Source organism: Elgaria multicarinata, chromosome 11 (assembly GCF_023053635.1).
Source record: "Elgaria multicarinata webbii isolate HBS135686 ecotype San Diego chromosome 11, rElgMul1.1.pri, whole genome shotgun sequence".
In the NCBI taxonomy this organism is placed as follows: domain Eukaryota; kingdom Metazoa; phylum Chordata; class Lepidosauria; order Squamata; family Anguidae; genus Elgaria; species Elgaria multicarinata.
This window is the reverse complement of record NC_086181.1, coordinates 14,750,441-14,767,421: the sequence shown is the minus strand read 5'-3', so window position 1 is coordinate 14,767,421 and position 16,981 is coordinate 14,750,441. Positions and strand designations below refer to the sequence as shown.

Sequence of the window (16,981 nt, the reverse complement as noted above, 5' to 3'; positions counted from 1 at the left end):
CCTTTTTGGTTTCCAAAATATGGTCACCCTAATTCACAGCCCCACCGAACTCAAAGCCACCAGCCTCCACTGGCAGCACCTCTCCAGGGACTCAGGCAGAGATCTTTCCCGTCACATGCAACCTGACCCTTTTAATTGGGAATGCCAGGTCAGGGCTGATGGGAATTGTAGGCCAAAACATCTGGAGGGGCATAAGTTGCCCGTCCATGTATTAAGGCTTCGCTCACCAAAATGGAATTATTTCCGAGCTAAGGAGAATGTTCTGCAAAAATCTCTCTACAATCAAGAGAGAGAGAGCGCGCTCTAGAAGCCCTTAAAGTCTGGTTATTTTTGTAGTGGCGATAAAGCCAAGGACATGGATTTTAAATTAAATACATCATCTAATTCATAGCAGCTCCAGCTCATCCTTCATGAATAAAAGGATGAAGGGAGAGGAGGGTGGGCTTTTCCCCTCTCGAAACAAGCAAAGACAGATCTCTGCTATTGATTGCTCAAGGAACATTGTACTTGCATTTTGTAAAGTGAATATAAGACAGACAAGGGTGGGGGGAATTGTGGGCCTTTTGACTGTCGGGGATGCTGAGCCCTTAAGAGACCTTTTCCCCTAAAGGTATCTGAGATCTTTTGAAAACATCTTTTGTGCCAGCAGCCGTGCCAGTATTATGTCCCAGAGAGTCCTGCAAGTTACTTATACCTTAAGTGACATTGTCTTAAAAATCACTATTATTAATTCAGGGAGTAACTGTGTTTTTTAATTTGGAGAAAAAATTGGCCTTCTTTAGTGATGTGGCTGCTTTCACATCACTAAAAAAAAAAGAGAGGGTACTGTTTTGGATAAAATGTATGTATGTTGGTTTATATGTATAGATGCACATGCAGAAATAATCAAGGCCGGCATCAAGGGTAGGTGTCATGTCAGGCCCTGCTCCCCCTGGGTTGGCAGGAGGTGTTCCAGGTGATCAATCAGAATCAGACTCTGAAGTAGAGGAGTCGGTGCCAGAAACAGGCCAGCCTGTACCAGTGGGGGAGAAAGCTCTCACGGGCCCTTCACCAGCTGGTGGTGAACTCTCTCCAGAGCTTATCTCGTCAAGGGCAATTAATACAGTCAGTGGGAAGCCAACATTCTACCGAGGGGGAGAGCACGGAGAGGTTAGCAGATCCTAGAGTATGCCGCCAACTAAAACGGGAAGAGCGAAAGGAAGGCGAGAGAAAGTCAGCCCGGCTTGCATCTCATCAGAAGCTGCCTCAGAACTCGTCTCTTTGAAGTTAACACATCTTGGGCAAGGGCTTTCCATTCTTCTTGAAAAGACAATTGTCTCGCTTAGTTTGCATAGTTTTGCCTAGGGGGAAAGTTCCTAGAGATTAGACTCTCTTCAGGTGGGAAGAGATGTTTATTGCTTGAATAAAGCTCTGTGGATTACTTAGCAGGCCTCGTTATTGTCTCCCAAGAAGGCAGGAGGTATTGAGAAACACGACAGAAGGCATGGCCAGGCACTTGCTGAGAGTCCTCGTCCCAGCAAGGGCCCAAGGACAAGGGCTACCTGAGCTTGCTCCTCCTCTTCACCAGTGCATCTTCCTTGCTCACCAGCCTCTCGCTCTGGCCCAGACAATGGTGGCGATGAGAAGGAGGAGCAGCAGATGCCTTTGCCTACTTGCTCCCTGGTTCTCTGCCGGCCCAAGTGGTAGCAATGAGGAAAAAGAGGATGAGGTGCTGGTGACAGCAGTGGGCGAGAAGATGGACTCATTGAAGGAGGGCCCCCGCTGAAGGTGCATTGCCCAAGGGGCCTCAGAAACCTGGTGCTGGCACGGCAAATGATTTAAAAAGACATACCAGACCTCTCACCCTCGTGGGGAAGGCTATGTCCAGGTAACCTGTGCGCCCGCTCAGTCTGCTGTGCAGGCGCTAGCTGCTGATGGGCAACTTCAAGGCTCCAGGGTGCTCTCCCTTGTGATGGTTCTCTATCTTTAAACCTGACTTGGACTGGACAAACAGAAGATGCCTTCAAGGAAAGGACTGACCCCTGCAAAGTAGGGCACAAGGCCAGCCTATGGGATTTTCCTGTGGCTTCTGCCAAATCGCTGACCCCAGAGCTAGATGGAGAGACAGCCTGGCCCAACATATGAATTCTTTATCGGAGGCATCTCTCACCGGCCGGACTGATGAAGGCCGCAGAAAGGGAGGGAAAGTGATGTTGAGGAGGGCGTCGTGAGCATCCTCTCCGTTGGTAGGCGAAGTCGGCGTATTTGTAACGCTGATGCCCAAGTTCAATTTCTTGACTTCCCGGTTGTAACGTAACACCTGCATGCCGTTCCGCCTGTCAAAGGGAAAGGTTGCACAGTTGAGAGTTGGCTTCAGATGCAGCGGGGCTGCCTATAGGCCCGCCTCCTCGCTCTCTGTCAGGAGGTGTTGGGACATGAATGGGGAACAGGTCTGTGTTCCACTGCCCCTAGTGGTGAGCTGGTGGGGTTAAAGACTGGAGTGTCCCATGAGCTACGCGGTGTTCCAAAGCTCCAGACATGGAGCTCCACCCACCCACCATTGGCACCTTCTGGCCTGGAAGGATGAGAAAATGTTCCAGGTCAGGCTGGAGGCTTCTCTACACGAGGCTTTTAACCTTCACCTTTACTGAGGCTTCTGCTTTTGGATTCTTTGCGGGATTAAGATCAGCTCCTTTACACGTTTCCCTCCCACCCACCCCGAGGGCTTTTCTTTTTCTGCCTCTCTATATGTTTCATTACACAACCACTAGGTGGCATTGTGTCATAGTGGAATTACGCGGTTACATGAGGCTCCTACAACCCCATTGAGAAAAATAGTAGACATCCCTCGTTAAGGAAAAAAAACGCGATAATGGGTGCAAAGCACGGAAGAGGCCCTGGAGGAGGATGACATCATGTCAAACTACCATGAGTGAGCAATCACAAGCACATAATAAAAGCCCCAAGTAGAAAGGCTCAGGGGCTTCTGCCTGGGCAAGATCAGTATCCCTTGGCGTGGAGCAATCGACTCCTAGCTCTTGCTCAGTGGCTCTCTTAGACCTAGTACGAACACCATTCAGCAGGAACCACTTCATACTCTTGGCAGAAAATCTACAGTAAGGCACCTGATGGTGCAGAGAATGCTCTTTAGCGTCTGTAAGTCATGCACTGAGATCACGGACACCTTCTGAAGAGGCATCCTGAGATCCGCTTGGAACCACCAGGAGTAGGGCCTTTCGAGTGGTGGCTTCTATCCTCCCAGCACAGCTCAGGCATGCACCCACGCTGCTTTGTTTTCAGCATTTGCTGAAGATTTTTCTTTTCAGGCAAGCGTCTCCTGACTAATGACTACATTCCAGCCACTGTTCAGTTGATCTATGCGCTTTTAGAGCATTTTTTTTTCATTCTGTGGGCAGTATGCAAGGGTGCTATTCCACAAATGCAAATAGCGCCAGGGGAGCTCTGCTGAATCTTTCCGTTGCGCAAGCAGCTGCCCATTATGCTTGCACAATGGGTTGTACAACAACTAAGGTTACATTTGCACAAGTATGGTTGCGCAAGCAATGTTTTGCGCAAGCCACAACTGTGCACGCGCAAACACGACGTTAATTGGATTCTTCTCTTGCTCATAGTTCAGAACATGTTTGCACTAGTGCAACATCATTGGTGCTAAGGGAATGACGCCCTTTGTTTACTATTGCATCTGACATCTGTGCATTTCCTCCATCTGTCCATTTAAGCACATGCATAAGAGAACTTAAGATCATCTACAGGGGCCCTTCTCCATGAGCCCCTGCCAAAGGAAGTGAGGCAGGTGGCTACTAAGAGGAGGGCTTTCTCCGCTGTGGCACCCCGGTTGTGGAATGAGCTCCCCAGAGAGGTCCGCCTGGCACCTACACTGTACTGCTTTCGTCGCCAGCTGAAGACCTTTCTATTCTCTCAGTATTTTAAAACTTAATTTTAACTTAAATTTAAATTTTACTGTTCTAACTCTGTATTTTAATCTCATATCAATTTTGCTGTGTGGTTTTATCCTGCTTGTGCTTTTTATACTGTATTTTCTAATTGTGCTTTTAACATGTTGGTTGTTTTATTATGGTTTTAATTTTTGTGAACTGGCCAGAGAGCTTCGGGTATTGGGCGGTATAAAAATGTAATAAATAAATAAATAAATAAATAAATAAATAAATAAATAAATGAACTCTGATTTTAATTATTTGACATCTTCTGGAGCTGAGCCTTGGCATTTTCAATAGGTTATGGGGGCTAAGCCCTGGTCTGAATGACGGGAACGGTGTCCTCCCCCTCTCTCCCCAGCAAGGCGGCTCTCTCTCACCTGGGCAGCTCCTGGTTTTGATCATTCATAAAGGAAGCCTGAATTTGCAGGTTGCTGTTGCAGATGTTGTCCGTTCCACACTCCTTCTGGAACTGAATCTGAAAACGGAATGTCTGAGTCAGCGAAAGAGGGTTTTTTTGTTGTCCATTTGGTTGGTTTGCCTGGATGTTTCATGTGAATGAGGTGCACGGACATTAGGCGGCTGATCTCTCTGGCTGGTCTAGGAGCTCCCCGGGCTTCCCACACGGTTCTGGCATTCGCCACCCCTTCTGCCCACCCCAAACACCGATTAACGCTCCCCTTGGTTCGCAAAGTGCAGCCCAGCCTTTCCCAGCTTGGTGGCCTCTAGATGTGTTAGATTTCAACTCCTAACTTCCCCCAGCCAGCATGCTGGTGTCGCATGAAACCCACAACACAGCAAATGTAATATTAGAATGTAAACATGAAAAAGGTATGAAAGCTACACAATCATGGCCAGCCTCAAGGGTAGGCATGGTCAGGCACTGGCTGAGGGCCCACACCCCAGCAGGGGGCCCACTGACAAGAGCTTCCTAGAGCTGCTTCCCCTCTTCACCCCCGTAACATAGTGGTAGTGGGAAGGAGGAGTGGTAGAAGTCACTGCCCACTTGCTTGCTGGCTCTCTGAGGAGCAACGGTGGCTGGTGACAATGGTGGGGAGAAGGTCTCCTCGCTGAGAGAGGGTGCCTTGCTCCCGGACCCTCCAGAGCCTGGAGCAGGCACTGAACAGGACGGCAAGAAAAACAGCCAGTCCGGGGCTTCCATGAGCTTGCCAATTCTAGGATTATAAACAAGCCTGCAGAAGGATCGGCTTCGGGCCATGATCTTTGTCAACGTTAGGTAGTAGGAGGGACTTAAGTGTATTTCTCAATTGGTCACGGAATGTCTGCCTGGAAGTAAGAGGGAGGAAGAGAGGCGCGCATCCGCGGCTGAAATATCATCGCATCATCTTGGGGCAAGCAGCCCGTCTCCCTATTTAAAGCTTGGATTCCCCTGCCACCTATGCTGGTGCTGGTGACAAATCTATCAATAAGCCTCACTTCAGAGTCCTTCACAGGCCTCCCTATCAGCGCCTGCTCCAACTTTCCCTGTTGGGCTCAGAGCCACGTCACACTCGCCTCTTTCCTTATACATGCACACCTCCATTCACACACCCGTGCAAAAGCTCAGCATTCCAGTTCTTCTCTTCCCCCCTTGTTTTCGCTCACACACTCACTCCTACACCCCCTTTCCCCTTCTTTTTCTCTTCCCCCGTTTCTCTCTCTCTTATTCTCCCTTTCCCCCATAATTCTTTCTCTCTTTCCCCTTCTCTTTCTTATTCCCTTTCACCCATTCTTTGGGCTCATCTATACTAAGCAGGATATTGCACTATGAAAGCGGTATATAAAAGGCAGGAACCACACTACTGCCTTATAGCGGTATTGAAGCGCACTAACAACTGTTGGGGCCCATTGACACAGACCATATACCACTTTCATATTGTTATATCCTGCTTGGTGTAGATGTGTCAAAGGGCCCCAACAGTGGTCAATGCACTTCAATAACGCTAGAAAGCAGTAGTGTAGCTCCTGCCTTTTATATACCGCATTCATACCACTTTCATAGTGGAATATCCTGCTTGGTGTAGATGAGCCCTTTGTCTCTTCCCCTTCTGACCCCTATAGCCCTCTCATTTTCCCTTTCCTCTCTTCCCCCTCTCTTACACTAGGGTGACCATATGAAAAGGAGGACGGGGCTCCTGTATCTTTAACAGTTGTATTGAAAAGGAAATTTCAGCAGGTGTCATTTGTATATATGGGGAACCTGGTGAAATTCCCTCTTCATCACAGCAGTGAAAGCTGCAGGAGCCCTGCCCTCTTTAGTAACTGGTCACTCTGGCATAGATCCAGCAGCTTTAACTGTTGTAATGAAGAAGGAATTTCACCAGGTGCGACATGCATACAAATGGCAACTGCTGAAATTCCCTTTTCTACACAACTGTTAAGGATACAGGAGCCCGGTCCTCCTTTTCATAGGGTCACCCTAGTGGGGGTGGCAGAGGATGTCAGCTTCCCTGCTAATCAAAAAGTGCTGGTGCTGCAGTACTAGCTCCAGTACAAGACTGGATTATTGTATTGCTGTTGAAATGAGAGTAGTTATATCTAAATGTGCTCCTGTACATTCGCATATGCATGTTTTCTGCAAATCTGCATCCCCATTTGTCCTCTTTTTTGGTGATGCATAAATGGTCCTCTTCATCACAACAGTTAAAGCTGCAGGAGCTATACTGCAGCTATACTGTGACCAGATTTAAAAGAGGGCAGGGCACCTGCAGCTTTAACTGTTGTGATGAAGAGGAAATTTCACCAGGCGCTGCATGCATACAAATGACACCTGCTGAAATTCCCTTTTCTATGCAACGGTTAAAGATACAGGAGCCCTGTCCTCCTTTTCATATGGTCACCCTACTTACACCCCCTTTTCCTGCTCTTTTTCTCCCGACCTTCTCTCTTCCCCCCTTCTCTCCCCCCACCACTTCCCTCCCCAGCTACTTCTCCCTGCACAGCAATGAGGCTTTAGAAAAAAGCTCTCACTGGTACCAATGGGGACGTTTTAAGAAGCCTAATTGCTGCTCAAAGGGGTGGGCAGGAAAAGGCTTTGGACTCGATGATGAGGCTCCAAGGCTGCCAAAAGGGAGAAGGTAGGATGGGGGGAGGCTGCTCTTCCTCCTCCTTGCTCCTGTTGCTGCTCACATGCTTGGAGGTCAGATAACTAGTGACTGCAGCAAACAGGAGCAGCGGATAGGCCAGGGGACTCCAAGGATTAGCAGCAGGCCCCGTGCCGTTGGGTACAGACCTCAGCAAGTGCCCAATCATGCCAATCATGCCAGTCCTCTGTATGATAATAAGTAGAGCAACCCTCTAAATTTGGTTTGGCCACTTGAATGATTTGATATTACATGCAGAAGCCATCACACAAGGCCTGGATATATCCACACATGTTCCCAGCAAAGCAGTTTAGCCATATGAACAACAGGACTGTTCCTCTGGAATACAATTTATCCTATGAGCGTCATCACATGGGAGAAAATTGCATTTCCGTACCGTTGCTTCTCCGCACTTCCGCATTCTTCAGGAAGTAAGCAAAGACCACGTGGCCCACTCAGAGGCTTGTATTTATTGCGCTGCTTTTCCTGCACACAGCAGGAGATTGTGGCACATTCCGAATTTTTAAAAAAGGCGGATTAAAGGGGGTCTGTTTTGCAACAGAAAAATGAGCGGAAGGAGTGGGAGGCACACGCTGTCGTCTGAAGGACGTGCGAAAAACCGTGAGTGGGCAGGAGCGCGATAAGACGCCCGTCTGATGAACCTCTAAGTCTTGAAAACTAGGGATGTGCTCCGCTTCTAATCGGACCGGAGAAGCAGGAGCGGAGCGGGGGGCTTCGCCTGCCCTTAAGGCGGAGGCGAAGAGGATTGGGGGGCCAGCGGAGCGTGGCGAAGAGGATCGAGGTGAAGGCGGATCCTTCGCCTCGATCCAGAGCTCCGCCGGAAAGGTAAGTGGGGTTTACCGGGCCCTGCCGCTGTTGCCCATGCGGCGACGGCGGCAGGGCCCGGTAATCCCCCTCCCCGCCCTCCTCTCCCTTACCTGTCTCCGTCCGTGGTCCGTCGGCGTCTTCAATTGAGCCCGTGGTTCCACCAGGAAGCCTGGGCCGCTTGCGGCCCAGACTTCCTGGTGGAACGGTGGGCTCAATTGAAGATGGCAACGGACCACGGACGGAGGCAGGTAAGGCCCCCCTCTCCCTTGGTCCCTTACCGGGCTCTGCCGCCGTCACTGCATGGGCGGCAATGGCGGCAGGGCCTGGTAACCCCCCCCCCCGCCTATGGGGGGGGGGGAAACGGAGCTCCGATCCGGATCCGGAGCTCCGAGCAGAGCGGAGTGGACACAGGTGGAGTGGGGGCGGGGTGGAGCGGCCCGATCCGAAAATCGCAGATCTGGAAGTGAAGCGGAGCGGGGGGTCTGTGCACACCCCTATTGAAAACTACGATCAACCGACATTCCCAGCAGATGGTGCCAGAGTGCAGTTTGGATGTGGGAACCATGGAGTGAGGATGGAAACCCAGGGACAACGCAGTCTTCTGAGAGCACAGCAGAAGGCAAAGTGCAGGGGAAGGAGATGAAGAGACCCAGTCGCAAAAGAGTTTGTGCAAAAGTGCTTTGAGTTCCTGCATGGTGCTCACCTCAGTATGGTTCTCATGGGGCTGGTCCTCATTCAAGACAGGAAAGGCGTCAAGGGAACGGAGGCCCAACCTGAATTCTCTCTCTTTCTTGGCGAGCGAATAGCTGATGGAGAACGCAATGGGGTGCAGCTTGTCTTGCACGTCGGGCTGCAGGGTGGGCAAAAGTTAATCACAGAGAGTCCTTAACTCGCTTCGGAAGCTGATTGTACCCTGCTGAGGCCCCTGTGTGAACAGAATGCAGGACTAGATGGACCCTTGGCCTGATCCAGCACCTTGGGGAGGAGGGTCGTCCCCTTCTTTCCACTCTTGTGTGATAGATCAGCCACCCTTCTACTCTACCCTGATCGGTCCCTCCTCACTATATTCGGCCTCTCAATTATAAAGAGCCATCTCCCGTTGAGTCAGGCTAATGGTCCTTCTTGCCCAGTTCTTTCTACAAGTACAAGCGGTGTACAAGGATCTAGCATGAGACCTAGATGCGAGAGACCCGAGTTCAAATCCCTGTTCAGCTGCAAAGCTTACTGGGTAACCCTGCGTCAGTCACACTCTCTCAGCCTAACCCACCTCCCGGTATTGTTGTGACGATGAAAAGGTGGCGCAGGAACCCACATCGCCCATTTTGAATTGTTGGGGTGTGTGTGCCTTGAAACTGTGTATTTCAACACTAAGTTTTATTTGGAACACCGTACGTGTTTGAAGGGCGAGGTCAAAAATGCCTTAAGTGATATAAATAATTCAATATGTACACCATCCCGACCTCTTGGGAGGAAGAACGGGATACAAATGTAACAAATAAAATAAAAATGACGACAGAAGTGCTCCTGGTTGAAATATGGTGAATCCTATCTTGGGGCAAAGAAGAGACAAGAGGGGGTAGATATGGATGGGATGGATAAAACGGTGTTTGGTTTCCACTCTCCTGGGGGGGGTCTACACAGCGTCGTGAAGGCACTTGCGTGTGCCTGCAGTGCGCCCTGAAAATCATTGTGTAGATCCTGCCCTGGCGCGCTGCACTCCGTCTCTGCGCGCTGCAGCAGGGCGAGGGGTTGATGCCGCCGCCGCCGCCCAACGAGGCGGGCCGGCCAGCTTGCGCTCGGCCCGCGCATCTGCTGGGCGGGACGGCGAGGCGAGGGGGCCCCGCAGGAGGAAGCTGACTGAGCCACGTCCGCAGAGGGAGGGAGGGAGTGCTCGATAAGCGAGGGGCGAGAAGGCTTAGCACTGGTGGAGCCACCGGGTGACCTCGGGCTCGTCAGCCGTCCTTTCTCTGCCAAACCTACCTCGCCGGGCTGTTGTGAGCAAACGGGTGGGAGGGCGCGAGGAGAACCACCCGGTGGCCTTGAGCTTCTCGGAGGAAGGGCAGCTCAGAAAGAAATAACGGGGGAGGGGAGTGGCAAAGAGAGAGCGGGCGAGAGGGCTGGGGAAACGGTTCCCTTTCCCAGGGATCGGACGCTCCAACAAAGGCTCGGGGAGACCGAGACCAGGGCAGGATCTACACACTGATTTTCGGGGCGCACTGCAGGCGCACGCAGGCGCCTTCACGACGCTGTGTAGATCCCCTCCTGGTCACCAAATATTATCCCTTGCACTGCCCGCTCCTCACCCATAGGAGGACCTCCAAGGTTTTGCACTTGGTGGTCGGCATGGAAAACTGTCCCTTGTAGACCGCAGTCTGGGTCCCAGCAAAATATACGCGCGGTCGACGGCGGCCCTGGTCAGCCTTCACCACGTAATTCAAGTCTGAAGTGAGAAAGAGAGAAAAAGGTGGGAGAAAACAGGTCAGAGGCATGACCAAGGCCCATCAGGCAAAGCGGGGCAAGGTTTTATCCTTAAAGGCAGCCTGAAAATAGTTTAGAATATAAAATAATAAATAAATAATAAAATTTTAAAAGTGAAGGAACGCATCATGATCCCTCTACTTCAACAAGGCTTTGTTGTGTTCTGGGCCTAAGTGCCTGGGGTAAGGTATGGTTCAAATTAAGTTCTGTGAAAAACTCCCAAAAGTAGATGACCTCCCCAGAAGGCATAAAATACTTTACAGGATGGCTACGATGTGGCCTGGTCAGGGTTTAATTCGTCTCCAGGAAAACACAAGACAAAAATAGAAGGGTGCCTCTGAGCATATTCAGAGTTCTACACATCTAGGATTAGGGAGAAGGGCTTCAAGTTGGGGCTACTGGAAGCTGAACCTCTGAATGTCTCTCTTTAAAAACAAATCACCCCCAAACAGAGCAGGGCGTCCCACTTCTACTCACTGATGGTCTCCTTGTACTTGGGGTCTCCAGCACTTTGGGAATAAGAGAAGCAGAACTGTACCTTGATGCTGTTCGTGAGGAGATGGAGAGAAAGAGAGAGAGATGCAATCAGTAAAAGGTTTGCAAAGCAATAACAAAGCAGAACAGCACTTACTTCCTAGAGAGAGCATAAGCCTGTGTCAAAGCCACATCAACCAGCCTTGGGAACTCCAGTCTGAAAATACCAAGTATACAGCAGCAGCTTATGGTTGCTCTGCATTGAAAGGCACTCCACACATGCTCAGAAGTACTCTGTCATGGTTACATTTTCACGGGGCTTGTGTTTTTCTTCCACAGCAAAAGGTGACATTTCGGGGAAGGGACTTTTCTGAGAATGAGCAGGGAGGAATCCACATGTCATACTGAGGCCACTTCCATGCGGCTCCAGTGCGACCCCAAAGCAGTTGTGTAACTTGCCTGGCGAAAAGACGAGGAAGCGGCGTCCTTGCCGCCGCTGCCACCACCCACCTTCCTCCTCGCCGGCCGGGACGGAGAGCTCGGTGAAAGAAGGCGGGGTGGAGAGCGGAAGAAGCTCTCCACCCCCCCTTCTTCAAAAAGAGCTCTCCGAGCCTACGGCGAGGAGGAAGGTGGGTGGCGGCGGCAAGGACGCCGCTTCCTCGTCTTTTCGCCAGGCAAGTTACACGACTGCTTTGGGGTCGCACTGGGGCCGCATGGAAGTGGCCTCAGTACGACGTGTGGATTCCCCCCTGTTCTCCGCTGGGCGAGCGAAGGAAATGCCTTTTGCTGCGAAAGCACAAACTCCTCTCTCTCTCTCTCTCTCTCTATCTCTCTCTCTCTCTCTCTCTCTCGGGAAAGAGCCTCCTTCCATTGTTGTTATTAGTTTTCCCCTCCCATTGCCTATTTGGATGGCATGCCCCGCTGCGGACGGGTTCTGTCTGTTTCAGCCAATGGCACTGCATAAATAATAAATAACTATAATTTAGTAATTAAAGCGGGAGGATCATGATGTACATCGTGCTGCAGATGGCCCCCTTTTAGAGGAGCAGGTGCCATTTTAAAGGCGGCGTGCATTTTTGCCTCTGTTCATATGCCCCCATCGAAAGACGGCCCAAAAAAGAACGGCCGTTTTTGTGAAAAGGGGTTCTCCCCATTTCGGTTCTCGTGCCGTCAAATATTCTAGGAGGCTAGGCCCTACATTTTCAAAACCATCCCGAGGCCCGAGCCCTGCCACAGTTTAAGCTGGGGTGGAGAACCCATGCCACTCCAGGTGTTGCTGCACTCGAACGCACATCTTTCCAGACCGTTGGGCAATTTGGCCGAGGGAGGTTCAAAGCATGGCAACAAGGGAGAGGGCCTTCTTGGTGGTGACCCCACTCCCAACTATGGAATGCTCTCCCCACCGAGGTCTGCCGGGCACCAATATTGTCATCTTTTTGGCACCAGGTATTTGAAAGCACATGACAGGACTTTTTAACAGGTCCTCGGATTTTATTGCAGACTGCTTAAAACGCTTTTACATTTTTGTACATTAAAGGTTTCATATTACGCTTTATCATGTTGCATTTTTAAGGTGCAATCCTACGCATGCTTACACAGAAAGAAGTCTTATAACTCCCAGCATTCACCAGCCGCTGGCTGAGGAATGCTGGGAGTTGTAGGACTTCTTTCTGTCTAAACATGCATAGGACTGCGCCCTTAGGCTTTTAATTTTTGTGAACTGCCCAGAGAGTTTTGGCTATTGGGCAGTATAGAAATGTAATAAATGGAATGATGAAATTGGCCATGCTGATGGAAGTTGGCATCCAACATCATCTGGAAATCCACAGGTTCCTCACCTCTGGTTTAAGCCTGGAAGGAAACAGCAGGTCATCAAGCCCCACGGCCCCTGCTCTGGAACAGGATATATCCTGCACCAAAAAGCAACTTGAAGACACTAGGGTGACCCTATGGAAAAGAGGACAGGGCTCCTGTTTCTTTAACTGTTGCAGAGAAAAGGGAATTTCAACAGGTGTCACTTGTATGCATGCAGCACGTGATGAAATTCCCTCTTCATCACAACAGTTACAGCTGCAGGAGCCCTGCCCTCTTGACCAAGTACAAAAGAGGGCAGGGATCCTGCCACTCTAACTATTGTGATGAAGAGGGAATTTCAGCAGGAGCTGCATGCATACAAATGACACCTGTTGAAATTCCCTTTTCTATAGAAGTGCTGAAGATACTGGAGCCCTGTCCTCCTTTTCATTTGGTCACCCTAGAAGACACTCCCTTCTCTTTGTTTCTTTTAAAGTCCTCCAAGAAAGGAGAATCCACAGCATCTCTACAGAGCTTGCTCCAGTATGTTGTTCTGCTCCCACTGCCAGATGTTTTTTTCATTTAAAAAATTCATCCTGAATCTCTCCCTGTCTTGTGTAAACACATTTACTTCTTATCCTCCACGTGGTGGGAAGGGCAAATAATTGAGCTTCCTGATTCTTTCCAACATCCTCTTAAATAAGCGGAGAGTTGGCAACATGTTTCCCTTCTGTCTTCCTTTCTGTAGGCTAAATATACCCGTGTCCCATCACATTGGTGCCTTCTACAGGCCCTGACGCTCATGCGGGTGGGGAAGAAGAAGAAAACAACCCAGCAACCATCAAAAGTAGAGGAAAACGATTACCAAGAGTCTTGGGTACATTTGGCCGGGTCGAGGGTCTTCGGGGTAACTGCAAAAGTCTTGTTTAAGATGTTGATCACTGGACGGGTTCTGCAGAGACAAAAGGGGAAGTGACGGGGTAAGAGAAAGCAAAATCTCTCCTGTGCAAGAGCCGTTCTTTCATTTTTAAAACAGGGAGAGGGCCTAGAGTTGAAGGCTGCCTGGAACGGCCCTCATCCTAATTCCATGTGGCCTGCGGCTCAGTCTCAGCTTTTGCGAGAGGTTGGAACTAATCTGTTCCTTCCTCAGCAACCTGCCGCATGGGAAGGAAGATGGAGAGAAAGAAAAAAGAAAAAGGGGGTGGAGGAGAGAAAAAGGGGTGGCCCACCCACTTTTGGTTCAGTTCCTGACAGATTATCCATGTGGCCCTTGACAGAAAAAAAGGTTGCACATCCCTGGCCTAAAACACCTCATACTCAGGCTGCATTCCTAAACACACCTACTAGGAAAGTAAGCCCCACTGAACACAATGGGCTTACTTCCGTGTAACATAGGAAGGTGTGTAAGAGAGGGAGCTGTAACATAGGAAAACTGATCTGAGCTGTCTGGCAGTGGCTCTCTCGGGTATCAGACAGGGGTCTTTCCCAATCCTACTTAGAGATGCCAGGGATTGAACCTGGGGCATTTTGCAGGCAAAGCAGGTGCTTTCCCATGGCCCTGCTCACAAACTTGCACAGGAAGCATAATCCTTTAACCCTATGGGCTGAAGGGTCATGTTGTAGCCACCTTGCTAAAGCTAAGCAGGTCTGTGTCTGGTCAATGCCTGGACGAGGGAACCCCAAGTATGCTGTTGTGAGTTCCTCATTGAAGAAATGTAGATAATAAAGGCAATGCATAAATCAAATAATTCTAAACTAATTTGCTTTTGCAGCTAAGAAAATATGAGTCAAGAAAATACGAGCCTTGTCTCAAAAACATTGTCGGGATGGATGGGAAGTTCTTTTCGTGCTGTATTTCTAACATCTATAGTTCATTGTAGAAGAGTATTTGTATATTTGATTGCTGAATATGTTATACTGTTTATTTGTTTAAGATTGCTTGTTTATTTGTTTAAGATTGCTTGTTTGTGGCCTACAGCTTTAAAGAATAACGTTTTTGTACATTTGTACAATAAGTAATTCCAAAGGAAGGCAGTGGCTCTAGTAAGTCAGTGGGGAGGGAAATCAATTCTGCACATGCTCAGAGGCATTTTTCCGATGACTCTTGTCTATTCCAGAGCTGAGCCCTGCTGCTAATTGATTAACCTGCAATTACTATTGGTAACTAAGGGTACAATCCCATGCATATTTAGACAGAAAAAGGTCCTACGACTCCCAGCATTTCCCAGCCATGCTCTCAGGGGAATTTTGGAAGTTATAGGACTTGTTTTCTGCCTAAACATGCATAAAGTTGTACATTAAGTGGCTAGGATTGGGGAAGTTGTCAATCATAAAATATCCTCTTTTCAAAATAGGCTTTTTGGGCCAGAAACTGGTTTATATGAGTCCTAACTGAGTTAGGAGCTAACAAGTCACTGGTGAAAGTCTGTACCTAGACACTTCTACCATGCTTATTTACCGTATTTCTTTGATTCTAAGACGCACTTCCCCCCCCCCCCCATATAAACATCTCTAAGAACGGGGTGCGTCTTATAATCGCAGGTGCGTTTATTATTTCTTAGAATCAAAGCTTTTTTTCTGTTGGTGGTACCGAAATTAGTGTGCGTCTTACAATCAATGGCGTCTTAGAATCAAAGAAATACGGTATTTATTTTATTTATTTATTACATTTTTATACCGCCCAATAGCCGAAGCTCTCTGGGCGGTTCACAAAAATTAAAACCATAATAAAACAACCAACAGGTTAAAAAACACATCTCACCTGAGCAGCACAATATTTTCAGAGAGGGTCCCCACCAGGAGGTCAGGGTAGGAGTTGCCATCCACATCCATCCCCCCACTGAAGGAGTAGCCAAAGGTCTTGATGCCGGGGCCAATGTCTTCCCCGCTAATGATCTGCGGAGGTAGAGCAAAAAAGAGAGGAGTGTAAGGATGGTTGCAAAAGGGTGAAAGATCCTTTTTTTTTTTTTGGTGAATTTGCAATCTGAAACAGCAGCACCCGGGGCTGTTGGTTTTATATGATGTTTAATCATGTCGTATTTTAGGATTTTAATTTTCATGCGCCGCTCAAAGAGCTTTGGCTATTGGGTGGTACAGAAACGTAATCAATAAATAAACTAAAAATAAAATAAAATCTTCCTCACCAAAATCTGGAAGAAAATGTTAGAATGGGAAAGAGGGAAGAGTACGATGCATTTACCTGCCGGGGCTTATCAATAAGCCCTCCCACGCCACTGTGGTAGATGTATACCTTCCCCGCACCTTCAAAAGGAGCCCCAATGGCGATATCTGTGGGAGAAGACGGAGGGGGAGGGCAGGGTCAGATGGCCATGCTTCTAGGCTTCCAACGAAGGCACCTGAAGTAACCTGCTATTTCTAAAATAACTTTTCAAAACAAATCCGTCTAGAATTCCCCATCACCAATCATAACTTCTAAGCCAGCCTTCCTCAACCTGGGGCGCTCCAGATGTGTTGGACTGCATCTCACAGAATGCCCCAGCCAGCTGGCTGGGGCATTCTGGGAGTTGTAGTCCAACACATCTGGAGCGCCCCAGGTTGAGGAAGGCTGTTCTAAGCCCTAGAATCCTTTATTTTTTTTTTAAAAAAAATAGTATCTCCCCCAGCCCCGCCTGAAGTGGTACAGCCCAAGCTAATGCCTCAGGATTCTACCACCCCTCTTTCTGCTACATGTGTCCCCAAGGGACCTCCAGGGATCTGGAAGCTATGTATTTATTTATTTAATTCATGCCCTGCCTTTCTACCCCAAAATGGCATCCTACAGAAACAATGAAAATTGATTTAAACAATAAAACAGTACATTAAAACACAACAATTACAGAAATAAATATTATTAAAAACAACACCCAGCACAAAAGCTAAAAACAGCTAAAGTCACTTCATAGCCCTCATGCAGGAAAATGGCTGCCGTCCTGTCCTTCTCCTGGAACTGGGGTCTCCAATGTGGGACCTCTCTTGGTGCCTGCCAGGCACCCTGACCCTCTTGATTTTCTTTCCTTACTTTCTTTAAAAACAAACGCAGCAGCAGCAACTGGGAAGCTGACATCCTGCAACGTGAAATGCCTGCCCCCAGAGCCTTCTTTATTTCCAAGAATGCCTCTGGGCCCCACATGGTATTCTTGGCCAAGTAACTTGTCTTGAGCCTCATCAGTTTGCTTTCTGCGAAATGGATGTTGTAGCATAAAACTGTGGGTTCCAAAGAGCGGTTTTGTGTTCTGGAGCTCAGTCCCCCACCTCTGCCTTGTACTTGAGTGCAAGTTACTTTGCTTGCAGCTTTCTGGGAAATGGGTGTTTTGCAACTGGCCAGCCTACCATAGCAGACATTTTGTGAATGGGCAAGCCCGCCATGACAGCCATTTTGTAAGAGCACCC

General features: G+C 48.9%; 1 protein-coding gene and 1 long non-coding RNA gene across 2 annotated transcripts in view; one reads left to right on the top strand and one right to left on the bottom strand.

The window, feature by feature from the left end:
- Positions 1 to 13,415, top strand: part of LOC134406112 (uncharacterized) — a 30,622-nt gene extending 17,207 nt beyond the window's left edge. Inside the window, exon 3 of the long non-coding RNA XR_010025961.1 lies at positions 13,341 to 13,415. This is a non-coding gene — a long non-coding RNA (uncharacterized LOC134406112). The remainder of the gene's footprint in view (positions 1 to 13,340) is intronic.
- Positions 1 to 16,981, bottom strand: part of ITGA3 (integrin subunit alpha 3) — a 94,219-nt gene that overhangs the window by 20,781 nt on the left and 56,457 nt on the right. Inside the window, exons 8-15 of the mRNA XM_063137375.1 lie at positions 15,792 to 15,880; positions 15,354 to 15,487; positions 13,458 to 13,544; positions 10,802 to 10,869; positions 10,150 to 10,286; positions 8,550 to 8,696; positions 4,316 to 4,413; positions 2,150 to 2,315 (exon numbers count right to left, since the gene is read on the bottom strand). Of these exons, the coding sequence (XP_062993445.1) occupies positions 2,150 to 2,315; positions 4,316 to 4,413; positions 8,550 to 8,696; positions 10,150 to 10,286; positions 10,802 to 10,869; positions 13,458 to 13,544; positions 15,354 to 15,487; positions 15,792 to 15,880 (926 nt within the window). The remainder of the gene's footprint in view (positions 1 to 2,149; positions 2,316 to 4,315; positions 4,414 to 8,549; positions 8,697 to 10,149; positions 10,287 to 10,801; positions 10,870 to 13,457; positions 13,545 to 15,353; positions 15,488 to 15,791; positions 15,881 to 16,981) is intronic.